This window comes from Vipera ursinii (assembly GCF_947247035.1).
Source record: "Vipera ursinii genome assembly, chromosome: 2".
NCBI lineage: Eukaryota > Metazoa > Chordata > Lepidosauria > Squamata > Viperidae > Vipera > Vipera ursinii.
In genome coordinates this window covers 228,965,855-228,977,711 of record NC_139513.1, presented here as the reverse complement: position 1 = coordinate 228,977,711, position 11,857 = coordinate 228,965,855, and the positions used below count along the sequence as shown (strand labels likewise).

At 38.8% G+C, this 11,857-nt stretch overlaps 1 protein-coding gene across 2 annotated transcripts in view; it reads right to left on the bottom strand.

Annotated features, from left to right (window-relative positions):
* Positions 1-8,678: 8,678 nt before the first annotated feature.
* CEP78 (centrosomal protein 78) overlaps positions 8,679-11,857 on the bottom strand; it is a 31,292-nt gene continuing 28,113 nt past the window's right edge. For both annotated transcript variants that reach the window (XM_083354627.1, XM_083354626.1), the window contains exon 16: positions 8,679-9,685. In XM_083354627.1, coding sequence (XP_083210753.1) covers positions 9,191-9,685 — 495 coding nt within the window. In that variant the 3' untranslated portion in view covers positions 8,679-9,190. The remainder of the gene's footprint in view (positions 9,686-11,857) is intronic.

The window sequence follows — 11,857 nt, the reverse complement described above, 5'->3', positions numbered from 1 at the left end:
CTTGATGGGACACCATCAGTGCCTTTTGTTAACATAGGCCAGGGGTAGGCAACCTCGGCTCTTTTATGATTCATGGACTTCAACTCCCAGAATTCCTGAGTCAGCATAGCTGACTCAGGAATTCTGGGAGTTGAAGTCCATGAGTCATAAAAGAGCCGAGGTTGCCTACCCCTGACATAGGCCATTACCTTATGGTGATGCATCCTGTCATACAGCATCACAGTCTGATTTAGAAGCATCACTGCTTCAGACAGGAAGGCGGTGCAGACAATGGTGAGGATGGCCGAAAAGATCATTGGCAGTTCCCTCCCCTCCATCCAGGACATAGCACATAAGCGTTGCTTAAGCAAGATTGTCTGGGACACTACACTTCCTCTTCGTGACCTGTTTTCCTTGTTACCTTCTGGGAGGAGGCTCCGTGGTATCTGAAGCAGAACATCTAGAATCAGTCACAGTTTTGTTCCATACTGTATTAACCTTGTGAACTCTAAAGCTTCCTCCTTCCGTTATGTATTCAAGATGGACAGTGATTAATATTTATATGCTATGTATATGTAAGGGCGTAGGTCTATACATATGTTGTATATACTATGTTTATGTGTTATGTATGTATACGCTTTGAGAGCAAGCAACTAAATTTCATTTTTAATGTGTGCTGTTGTGCCCACAGTAAAAAAAATGACAATAAAGGTTATCTAATCTAAAAAAAAGGGACGCGGTGGCTCAGTGGGTTAAGACGCTGAGCTTGTCGATCAGAAAGTTGGCAGTTTGGCGGGTCAAATCCTGAGTGCCGCGTAACAGTTACTCGTTACTGTTACTCGTCCCAGCTTCTGCCAACCTAGCAGTTCGAAAACACATAAAAATGCAAGTAGAAAAATAGGGACCACTACGGTGGAAAGGTAACAGCGTTCCGTGCGCCTTTGGCATCTACTCATGCCGGCCACATGATCATGGAGACGTCCTCGGATAAGCGCTGGCTCTTCGGCTTTGAAACGGAGATGAGCACCGGCCCCTAGAGTCGGAAACGACTAGCACGCATGTGCGGGGGAACCTTTACCTTTACCTTTTAATCTAAAAAAAAATCTACATTAACAATAGCTATAGACTATGCACCCCTTCATGGATTACTGCCTTGTCGTGGCGAAGGGGCTTGTGTAATTCAATGAAGCTATGAGCTATGCCGTGCAGGGCCACCCAAGACGGACAGGTCATAGCAGAGAGTTCTGACAAAACGTGATCCACTGGAGAAGGAAATGGCAACCCACTCCAGTATCTTTGCCATGAAAACCCTATGGACAGTACCAAAAGGCAAAACGATATGACGCTGGAAGATGAGCCCCTCAGGTCGGAAGGCGTCCAATATGCTACTGGGGAAGAGCAGAGGGCTAGTACTAGTAGCGCCAGAAAGAATGAAGCGACTGGGCCAAAGCCGAAAGGACGCTCAGCTGTGGATGTGTCTGGTGGTGAAAGGAAAGTCCGATGCTGCAAAGATTTTTTCTCCATAGGAACCTGGAATGTAAGATCCATGAATCAAGGAAAACTGGACGTGGTCAAACAAGAGATGACAAGACTGAACATTGACATCTTAGGTATCAGCGAACTAAAATGGACAGGAATGGGTGAATTTAATTCAGATGACCATCAGGTATACTACTGTGGGCAAGAATCCTTCAGAAGAAATGGAGTAGCCTTCATAGTCAATAAAAGAGTAGGAAAAGCAATACTGGGATACAATCCTCAAAATGACAGAATGATCTCAGTTCGAATCCAAGGCAAACCATTCAATATCACAGTAGTCCAAGTCTATGCCCCAACCACCAGTGCTGAAGAGGATGAAATTGACCAGTTCTATGAAGCACTACAGCACCTTATAGAACTAACACCAAAAAATGATGTTCTTATCATCATGGGGGATTGGAATGCTAAAGTAGGAAGCCAAAAGATAACTGGAATAACAGGCAAGTTTGGCCTTGGAGTGCAAAATGAAGCAGGGCACAGGCTGATAGAATTCTGTCAAGAGAATACGATGGTCATAGCAAACACTCTTTTCCAACAACCCAAGAGACGGCTCTACACATGGACATCACCAGATGGTCAACACAGAAATCAGATTGACTATATGCTCTGCAGCCAAAGATGGAGAAGCTCTATACAGTCAGTAAAAACAAGACCAGGAGCTGACTGTGGCTCAGACCATGAGCTTCTCCTTGCAAAGTTTAGGCTTAAACTGAAGAAAGTAGGGAAAAGCACTAGGCCAGTCAGGTATGAATTAAATCATATCCCTGTTGAATATACAGTAGAGGTGACAAATAGATTTAAGGAATTAGATCTGATAGACAGAGTGCCTGAAGAACTATGGACAGAGGTTCGTGACATTGTACAAGAGGTAGCAACCAAAACCATCCCAAAGAAAAAGAAATGCAAGAAAGCAAAATGGCTGTCTGAGGAAGCTTTGCAAATAGCTGAGGAAAGGAGGGAAGCGAAAGGCAAGGGAGAAAAAGAAAGATACACCCAATTGAATGCAGAATTCCAGAGAATAGCTAGAAGAGATAAGAATGCCTTCTTAAATGAACAGTGCAAAGAAATAGAAGAAAACAATAGAATAGGGAGGACCAGAGATCTTTTCAAGAAAATTGGAGAAATGAAGGGAACGTTTAATGCAAAAATGGGCATGATAAAGGACCAAAATGGCAGGGACCTAACAGAGGCAGAAGAGATTAAGAAGAGGTGGCAAAATTACACAGAAGAACTATACAAGAATGAGCTTAACGTCCCTGATAATCACAATGAGGTGGTCACTGACCTGGAGCCAGACATCCTAGAATGTGAAGTGAAGTGGGCCTTAGAAAAGCTGAGCAACAACAAAGCTAGTGGAGGTGACAGTATTCCAGCTGAGCTATTCAAAATCTTAAAAGACAATGCAGTAAAAGTGCTACACTCAATTTGCCAGCAAATTTGGAAAACTCAACAGTGGCCACAGGATTGGAAAAGATCAGTTTACATTCCAATTCCTAAGAAAGGCAGTGCCAAAGAATGTTCAAACTATCGCACCATTGCACTCATTTCTCATGCTAGTAAAGTCATGCTTAAAATCCTACAAGCTAGACTTCAGCAGTATGTGGATCGAGAACTACCAGAAGTGCAGGCAGGATTTCGAAGAGGCAGAGGAACTAGAGATCAAATTGCCAACATACGCTGGATCATGGAGAAAGCTAGGGAGTTCCAGAAAAACATCTACTTCTGCTTCATTGACTATGCTAAAGCCTTTGATTGTGTGGATCATAACAAACTGTGGCAAGTTCTTAAAGAGATGGGAGTACCAGACCATCTTATTTGTCTCTTGAGAAACCTATATGCGGGTCAAGAAGCAACAGTGAGAACTGGACACGGAACCACTGATTGGTTCAAAATTGGGAAAGGAGTCCGGCAAGGCTGTATACTGTCGCCCTGCCTATTTAACTTATATGCAGAGCACATCATGAGAAAGGCAGGGCTAGATGAATCAAAAGTTGGAATTAAGATTGCCGGAAGAAATATCAACAACCTAAGATACGCAGATGATACCACTCTAATGGCAGAAAGTGAAGAAGAACTAAAGAGCCTCTTGTTGCAGGTGAAGAAGGAGAGTGCAAAACTTGGGTTGAAGCTTAACATTAAGAAAACCAAGATCATGGCATCTGGCCCTCTCAATTCCTGGCAAATAGATGGGGAAGAAATGGAGGTAGTGACAGATTTTATTTTCCTGGGCTCCAAGATCACTGCAGATGGGGACTGTAGCCAAGAAATTAAAAGACGCTTGCTCCTCGGGAGGAAAGCCATGGCAAATCTAGACAGCACACTAAAAAGCAGAGACATCACCCTGTCAACAAAAGTGCGTATAGTCAAGGCTATGGTCTTTCCAGTTGCAATGTATGGTAGTGAAAGTTGGACCATAAGAAAGGCTGAGCGCCAAAGAATTGAGGCCTTTGAACATTGGTGCTGGAGAAGACTCCTGCGAGTCCCTTGGACTGCAAGGCGATCAAACCGGTCAGTCCTAGAGGAGATCAATCCTGACTGCTCTTTAGAAGGCCAGATCCTGAAGCTAAAACTCAAGTACTTTGGCCACCTAATGAGAAGGAAGGACTCCCTGGAGAAGAGCCTAATGCTGGGGAAGATCGAGGGCAATAGAAGAAGGGGACGACAGAGAATGAGGTGGCTGGATGGAGTCACTGAAGCAGTAGGCGTGAGCTTAAATGGACTCCAGAAGATGGTAGAGGACAGGAAGGCCTGGAGGAATGTTGTCCATAGGGTCGCGATGGGTCGGACACGACTTCGCAGCTAACAACAACAAATAGACTATGCAAAAGAGACAATCAACCAGCCTAAAACAGAAAAAGACTCCAGCACCTCTCCACCAGTAATCAGCACTGAGATCAGCATAGATTAACCCCAAGGTCAACTTCAGACCAATGACCAAGTAAGCAAACCACCAATCAAGAAACTACCGTACCAAAGAGCCATTAGTAAACAGCCCAACCAAAGAATCCCTAAGACAGCCCCCACCCACACAGACAGGCAAGACACCAGAATATAAACTTACAGCAAGCAGCACTTCTTACTAGCACTGATGATGAAACATCTGCAAGGAAACAAGCAAGCTCAGGGAGCACCAAGGACCCTTTAAATATCTGATATATCAAGAGTAAATCGATCCATTTGCCTTCCTTGACCCAGCTCTAACTGCCTGCTTACTGTTCTTGTGGACATGAGCTTAGCACAGAGCCTCGATCTCTGGCCAGTCCACCGCTGAGGCAAGCTGAAGTCAAAATCAGATCAAATAGAATTTTCCATCAGAAAACAAAAGACACCTTCCAAAATTGTCACATAAAGGAATCAACTTCAATTGTTAATGTACTGGTCTTCAAATGGCAGCTTTGGGTTTGCTGGCCATTTTAACCAGCTTTCAGAGAGACTGGACCTCCTTATGCAGCTTGTCCAACTAATTTCTTGGGAGAATCTAGAAAGTATTGAATTCATGAAAGGCCAAGTAAATGTTCCATGAGGCATTGCACAGTCTCCCTCCCACTATGACAAACTCCCTTGCCCTTCCCATTTCAATTCTTCTGAGACTCCCTTCTCTAAATACTCAGGGATAGTGTTTTTTCACCACTTAACACAATTCCTTTAGCTTTTGTTACATTATCAGCTTGACCTTCTAAAAGGGCTCAGGAATTCTGGGAGTTGAAATTCACAAGTGATAAAAGGGGCCAGAGTTCCCCACTTCTGTTCTAAAATAACCCATCTCAATATGACAGATATGTGACCGGTCAAATTTCTATATCTATTTCTATCATTTTTGCATAATGTGCTATCACACAAAGGATGTAAGTATGTTATTTCTGTCTATCCCACGTGTCCTTATCATGCAAATGACATCAATTGATGCAAATTGTGATTTATTAAATGTATGTGCTGTTGATCTATCAGATTTGATAGCATACCAATTATGTTATACAATACAATCAACATACAAATAACTTAAACAATCGCTATAACTTACTTTCATATTTAATTAATATTTGTGAGTATCTGGTATTCCTTTCTCCCAGGGTGTAACTAACACCTTTTTTCCCCAGCTAACCTGATTTCACTTATTTTTGTACACAACCATATTACAATTAAAGTGACTTAAGCAAATCTCCATAGATGACCAGCGATGGTAGCTGTTTATTATACTCTGACTCACTTCCAGTATACTTAAACTAACAACTGCTAGGGAAAAACAATGTCAGAATCCATTTATATCACATTTCATAATTGTATAGGTAGAACAACGTGCTATTTCTGGGGATTCTGCCATCTCTCCGAGGGGGGGGAGAGGATGGTTACTAAAGCGATTTTCAAACAACAGGGATGTTTTAACTGGGGGAGGGAGGGGGACAGACAGGTCTGGATTGTATCTTCATTTACAACTGAAAAGGAAAGCAATAACCATAAAACCAAGGAGAGTTCCCTTTCCCATGGAAGGACCTGACACCTAGCAACTGATGAGAGCCTGACCAAATGGATGAGGGGAGGGGCTGAAATGGGAATGTTTTATATAGGATTGAAATGTAACTTTGTTAGATTCCGTCTTGTATTCCCACAATCGATTCCATCCTAGTAAACATTTTCCTTTTTGGACTAAACTTGCATCCAAGAGTTCTTATTTCCTAAGATGTGGATTGAGGTGGGTCCTGACACAATGAAAATGTCATATTTTTTCTATCTACGCTGGCCTGTTTCCAAAATGTATCTAGCTGCCCAATATGTTATATATGTTTGATGATATGGGTTCTTATCTTAAATATAAAGATACCTTTATCTGAAACATTGGAGTGAAACAATAGGGAGATAATAAGACCAACGATTCAATTCAGTGTTGGGCATCTGGGTTCATCCCATTTCACAAAATTAACTCATTGAAAGAATCTTGGGATTTCAGCATAATGTTGAGAACTAAAAAAAATATTTTATTCAGGTTAAGGTCCAATTACACAAGGGTATTGTGATGCAATTTTCAACCCACTAAAAATGATGAGGTATAAGGATCAGGAAAGCCACTGATTTTTGAGCTGTGTGCATTGCATTTACAGCATATTTCATGATTATGAAATGAGCAAACTGATGTCAAACTGAAAGAACAAATGTTCTCGTGTGATAAAGGAATCTGGCAAAAACTTTATGAATTGTTGCAAATGACCTTCCAGAAAAGGACTAAGAAAGTACACTACAGAAAAGTTGCATACTGAGAAACTGTCCAAGAACTAATCTAAGCAGTCAAATCAGAACAGAAGCTGATAGATGAAAAATCTAAACTAGTGCTCCTTATCTTCTGATTAGTTATGCAACAAAAAAGGTCAGTATATTGATTTAAACTCTTTGACCCTCAACGTAAAGCAACGAAGAGTAAAACGTTAACCATCATGTGTGACTTTTTTTCCCTCCAGTGCAACTATAATGAAGTCACATTATGCTTTTCTATTATAAACTACATACGCTGATGGCAAATTAAATTTTATAAGATTTAAAATAAAAGCTTAAACTGTTATTATGCAGAACACTTCATATTAAATTTAGATGTTTTAAAATTGATAAAAAGTAGCTTCACTTATTATCCTTGTGGAAAACAAGGCTGCTTTCATTTTTTTTAGTGAACAGTTTTAATAGAAAGTTTATGAAACTTTCTCTCCACTGAGGCTTGCCTGAAACAATTATGTCATTTCAGCATCAATAAAAGAACTATTTTTAACCCAAATTATCAGATTTTTGCTTAAAACCTTATATTGTTTCAAGATTGATTAGGACTAATGTAATCTGTTCAATTAGTCTGGGAGAAAAACAAAACAGGTATCGATAATAGATGGGGAACCCAAGGACTTTTCACTTTAAAATAAACTGTGTAAATAAATAAAAGTGTTTATGCCAACCCAGTCATTGGGAATTAGGCAGCAAACAAATGGAGAGAGAGACAGACAGACAGACAGAGGGGATTATTTTTAGGGAATGGTGTAGTAACAGAGAGTAAACCCATCAGGAAAAGATTCGGCAGTCCATCTGCATTTGAAAGACAAAGGGCACTCTTTTGAAGACAGCAAAGCCCACATTCTGGATAGAGACCATTGAACTGAGGGGTAAAAGAGGCCATTTATATTAACATTAAGCAGCCCTCTCTCAACCAAGGAGGAGGGATACAACACCAAAGTCCTTTCAGCAGTTCTAAGAAATTCTACCCCATTGGCACTCTGATACAGATGATCCTGAGGGCATAAACCCCCAAGTGGCCTCAAGAGATCTCAGGGGGAGTGCTAAGAGCAGATGACTGCAAAGAAATATGACCCTTCAAAGCCTGCCCCATCCTGTCAGAACTAATCCCTCTAAACACTATGACCATTCAGTAGCACTTAAAAAAGTGACTTATAACCAAGTTCCCACTTATGTTATAGTATCCTTAGACATGTGATCAGACTTTGGGTGCTTGACAACCAACAGGTATTTACGACGGCTACAGCATCCCAGGATTCTGGGATTGTCATTTGCAACCTTCCTAGGGAGCTTCTCACAAGCAGTCAATGGGGAAGCCAGATTCACTTAATGCCTGCATGATTCACAACTTTGGTGATTTGCTTAACAGTGGCAAAAGTGTCATAAAATGGGGCATGACTCACTTAACTGTGTTGCTTAGCAATGTAAATTTTCTGGGCTCAGTTGTGATCACTTGAGGACTACTCGTAATTTCTATTTTATTCAAATTTAAATAGGTTTTCTAGTTATTTTATTAAAACTACATTATGTACTTTTATTATGACAAGGAAGTGGGTAAGTTGAGATTGATGGGGGTTTTTAAATGTATTTGGGACTTGACTTAAACAGTGGCTGTGCGTTGTCTCAGAATGTGTTGGTTATGTATCTTCTTTAAAGTTTGCATTTAGTAACAGCTTAATGAAATGCAGGGATATAATATCTAGTTATTAATGCAAACCTATTCCATATACAAACTAGATATATAGGTTCCTTGATACAAGAAAATCAAGCTTTTATGTGAAACAAATTGTTTTTAATAGCCAAATTATTAAAATTAAAAAAACTTGAATTTTTCAAGCTATCATTTAAAACAAGTTATATTTCTGGCGAAAAAAGCACCAAAGGTTTTTTTTTTAATCTTTTTAATTTTACTTGCTTCACAACAGCAATGAAACTCAGTTTGAGAATGAATAAAATTTGGCATCATTCAGATCAGCAAAATGAATAACAAAACATCCTTTTTTACTTAGAATCATATAAAAACTTTATTCACATTATAATTATAAATGAGAATTTGAAACACACCAGATTCTTTATAAAATGATATAAAAACCAAAATGTGCAATCTTTTTGAATACTGGCAACAAAATTCTTAAAGACTCACATAGCAAAAAGGTAGCTATAAAAAAGCAAATCCTTACATGCAAGAGTAAGGAAGTTCTGATGTTCCAGATTGTTGCTAAGTTACAACCCTCAACAGTTCCAACCAGTATGATGAATCATATGGGATGCTGGAATTGTTAATTCACCAGCATCTGGTCTCTGCTTCTCTACTTTTGCCACATATGTAAATTAGTGCATAATAATTTTGGATGATTCCAAAAATGTATGCAGTAAATTGATTTTAGTGAACGATCCAGTGGATTCTTCAAGCACTTCCTACAGAATGGATGCTTTCTTGTATTTCAGAATCAGAGTCCACTCTGTCATTTCTAGAAAGGTCAGACTGTTGTAGATTTTTATCTTCCGCAGTAAAGCCCGTGGTGTAAGAAAGTTTTTTGGGGGAAACTTTGCTACTTTCAATAGTAGGAGCACCAAATTTGTTACTAAGCATATTGATAATAGGTTCAGAGACAGATAGTCGAGCAGTTAGTATTTGCCTCATAGAGGAATCCCGTGCTTCCAATTCTAGAGGTTGGCTGTTCTTCTCAGATGCTGCCTGGATGGGTTTTGATTCATGATCTTCTATTCGCCAACTAGCTATTTTAGCTTCAATGTCTTGCCACAAGCTTTGCTGGGATGGACCAACACCCTGAAGATCTTGAGTTTTTGCTGTCGCAGGTAGGTCACTATTTACTGCTTGACATGAATCAAAGTCCTTCTGGAAAGTAAGAGGACTCAGAAAAGCAGTAGAGCCAGCATTCTAGGAGGAACAATTAAAACAATTAAAAATGACTCTCTGAAATAATGTTGTATTTTTAAATGTAATCTATTTGCAAACCTAGCAGATATTTTGGTAGGAATTTCCACTGATATAAGTATGTCATGATACACAGACTATCGCTGTTTGCTGCATAAATTAAAAAGAAAATTAAACACAACAAATAGCTAGAAAGTGTAGGAAACATGCAAATCTCACAAAACCTTCCAAATGTGTAATTAATAATTGCTTCCAATATCTTCCTTTTTGTGTGATGGTTCAGCCAGAGTTAGCTATGCTGCTAATGACATATGCTACCATCAGTCAGAAGGATGACAATTCCTATAAACTGAATAAGTCATTTCACAATTTAACAGTGCCACTTCATAGGTCTGAACTATTTGTTCAACACAGATTCAAAAGACTGAAATACTACCACAACTCAGTTCAATTAGGATGCAAACCAGTTCATTCCATGGTTCCTCTATTTCAGAACTATTGCAGTGTAAAGATATAAACTGTAACAGAAGCATTTGAGGCCTTACCATTTCTCTTTTTAGAGTTAAAACATAAAGCACAGCACACGTTACTTAATTATATTTGATAATACAGTATATATATTCATTATATGATGTATTACATTTAGAAGATGTTGTAATTTCTTTTTCAAAATGATGTATAATGCTAACGGGCCTCTCATTATCAGGTATTTTGAGAAACTGAATGAAGCCACTCTATGTAAAGTGTTTGAAACACAAATTCTTGTGCTAAATGTTTAAATAGTTGTCAGTGGTAGCTGCAAATTATGAGGAAATGATCCAGGCCAACTGGTGGACTTGCAGCGAGCACCATGCATCTTCAACTTGCTGCACAGTAATGCAACAAATGATAAAAGGACAGAGAGTATGTTCTGATTTCTCTCTGTGAGCCCATAAAAGGCTAGTTAAAAATTAGTAAAGAAAATTATTTGAATACATATCATAGAAATGCTAGTAATAATAACAATAATGATATCTGGTACATTGTGCTTCAGGTATCTGTTGGTCTATTTTAAAATCCCCCAAGATGTTCATTAGATTTTTTTCAAATATGCGGTCTCAGTAGCTTTGTTAATAGTAAAGCTAAACTTTCTATATAAATTCCAGTGCATAAGTTTTATCATGGGAGTGCTTTTAATAATTTTGCTGTACTCATTAATAAGAATATCTATGGCTTCATTTTTGAACTTATACAGTAATACAGACCAATAGACACCTGAATCAAACACAGCAATCTTCAGCATCATCATGAATAAGAATAAAATGTGGTTCACAGAGTTAGCGATACCAAGAAACAATAAAATTGACAAAACACTGAAAAAAGATGTATTAAAAAAGACAAGAAACACCCACACATGTACACATATTATCCACCCACTTGAACATTGATTAATACATTACTGCAATATGGGTTTTCCACCTCTTGCAAAACAGGCCTAGAAAAATTTGGTAATTGGAGCTCTTGAACCCATGCCATTTTTTATTTCTTAAAGTAAATTACAGGGAGTCCCTAACTTACAACCATTCATTTAGTGACTGTTCAAAGTTACAACAGCACTGAAAAGAGTGACCTATGACCGTTTTTCACACTTATGACCGTTGCAGCATCCCCATGGTCACATGATCAAATTTGGATGCTTGATAAGTGCTTCACATTTATGACAGCTGCAGTGCCCTTTTGCAACAGTCTAAAGAGCAAAGTCAATGGGGAAGCCAAATTCCCTTAGCAACCATGTTACTAACTTATAACAACTGCAATAATTCACTTAACAACTGTGACAAGAAAGGTTGCAAAATGGGGCAAAACTCACTTAACAACTATCTCATTTAGCGACAAATTCTGGGGTGAATTGTAGTTGTAAGTCAAGAACTGCCTATAACTGGAATTATATTGGAATTGGTGGCCTCTAAATCAATCAACCAAGTTATAAAATTAACACATTCACTAAATATTTGGAAACTTTAAAATTTAATGGACTTTACACCATTCACTTTGCAAAAAAATATTGCTTAAAATTTCCTACATACTATGAATCCTACGCTCTTGGGACCCAAATAATCAGAATACAACATAGTTGAAAGACTATGATCTTCACTAAATCAATACAGTAGTTGTTATTTCTATTATTTTCATTAT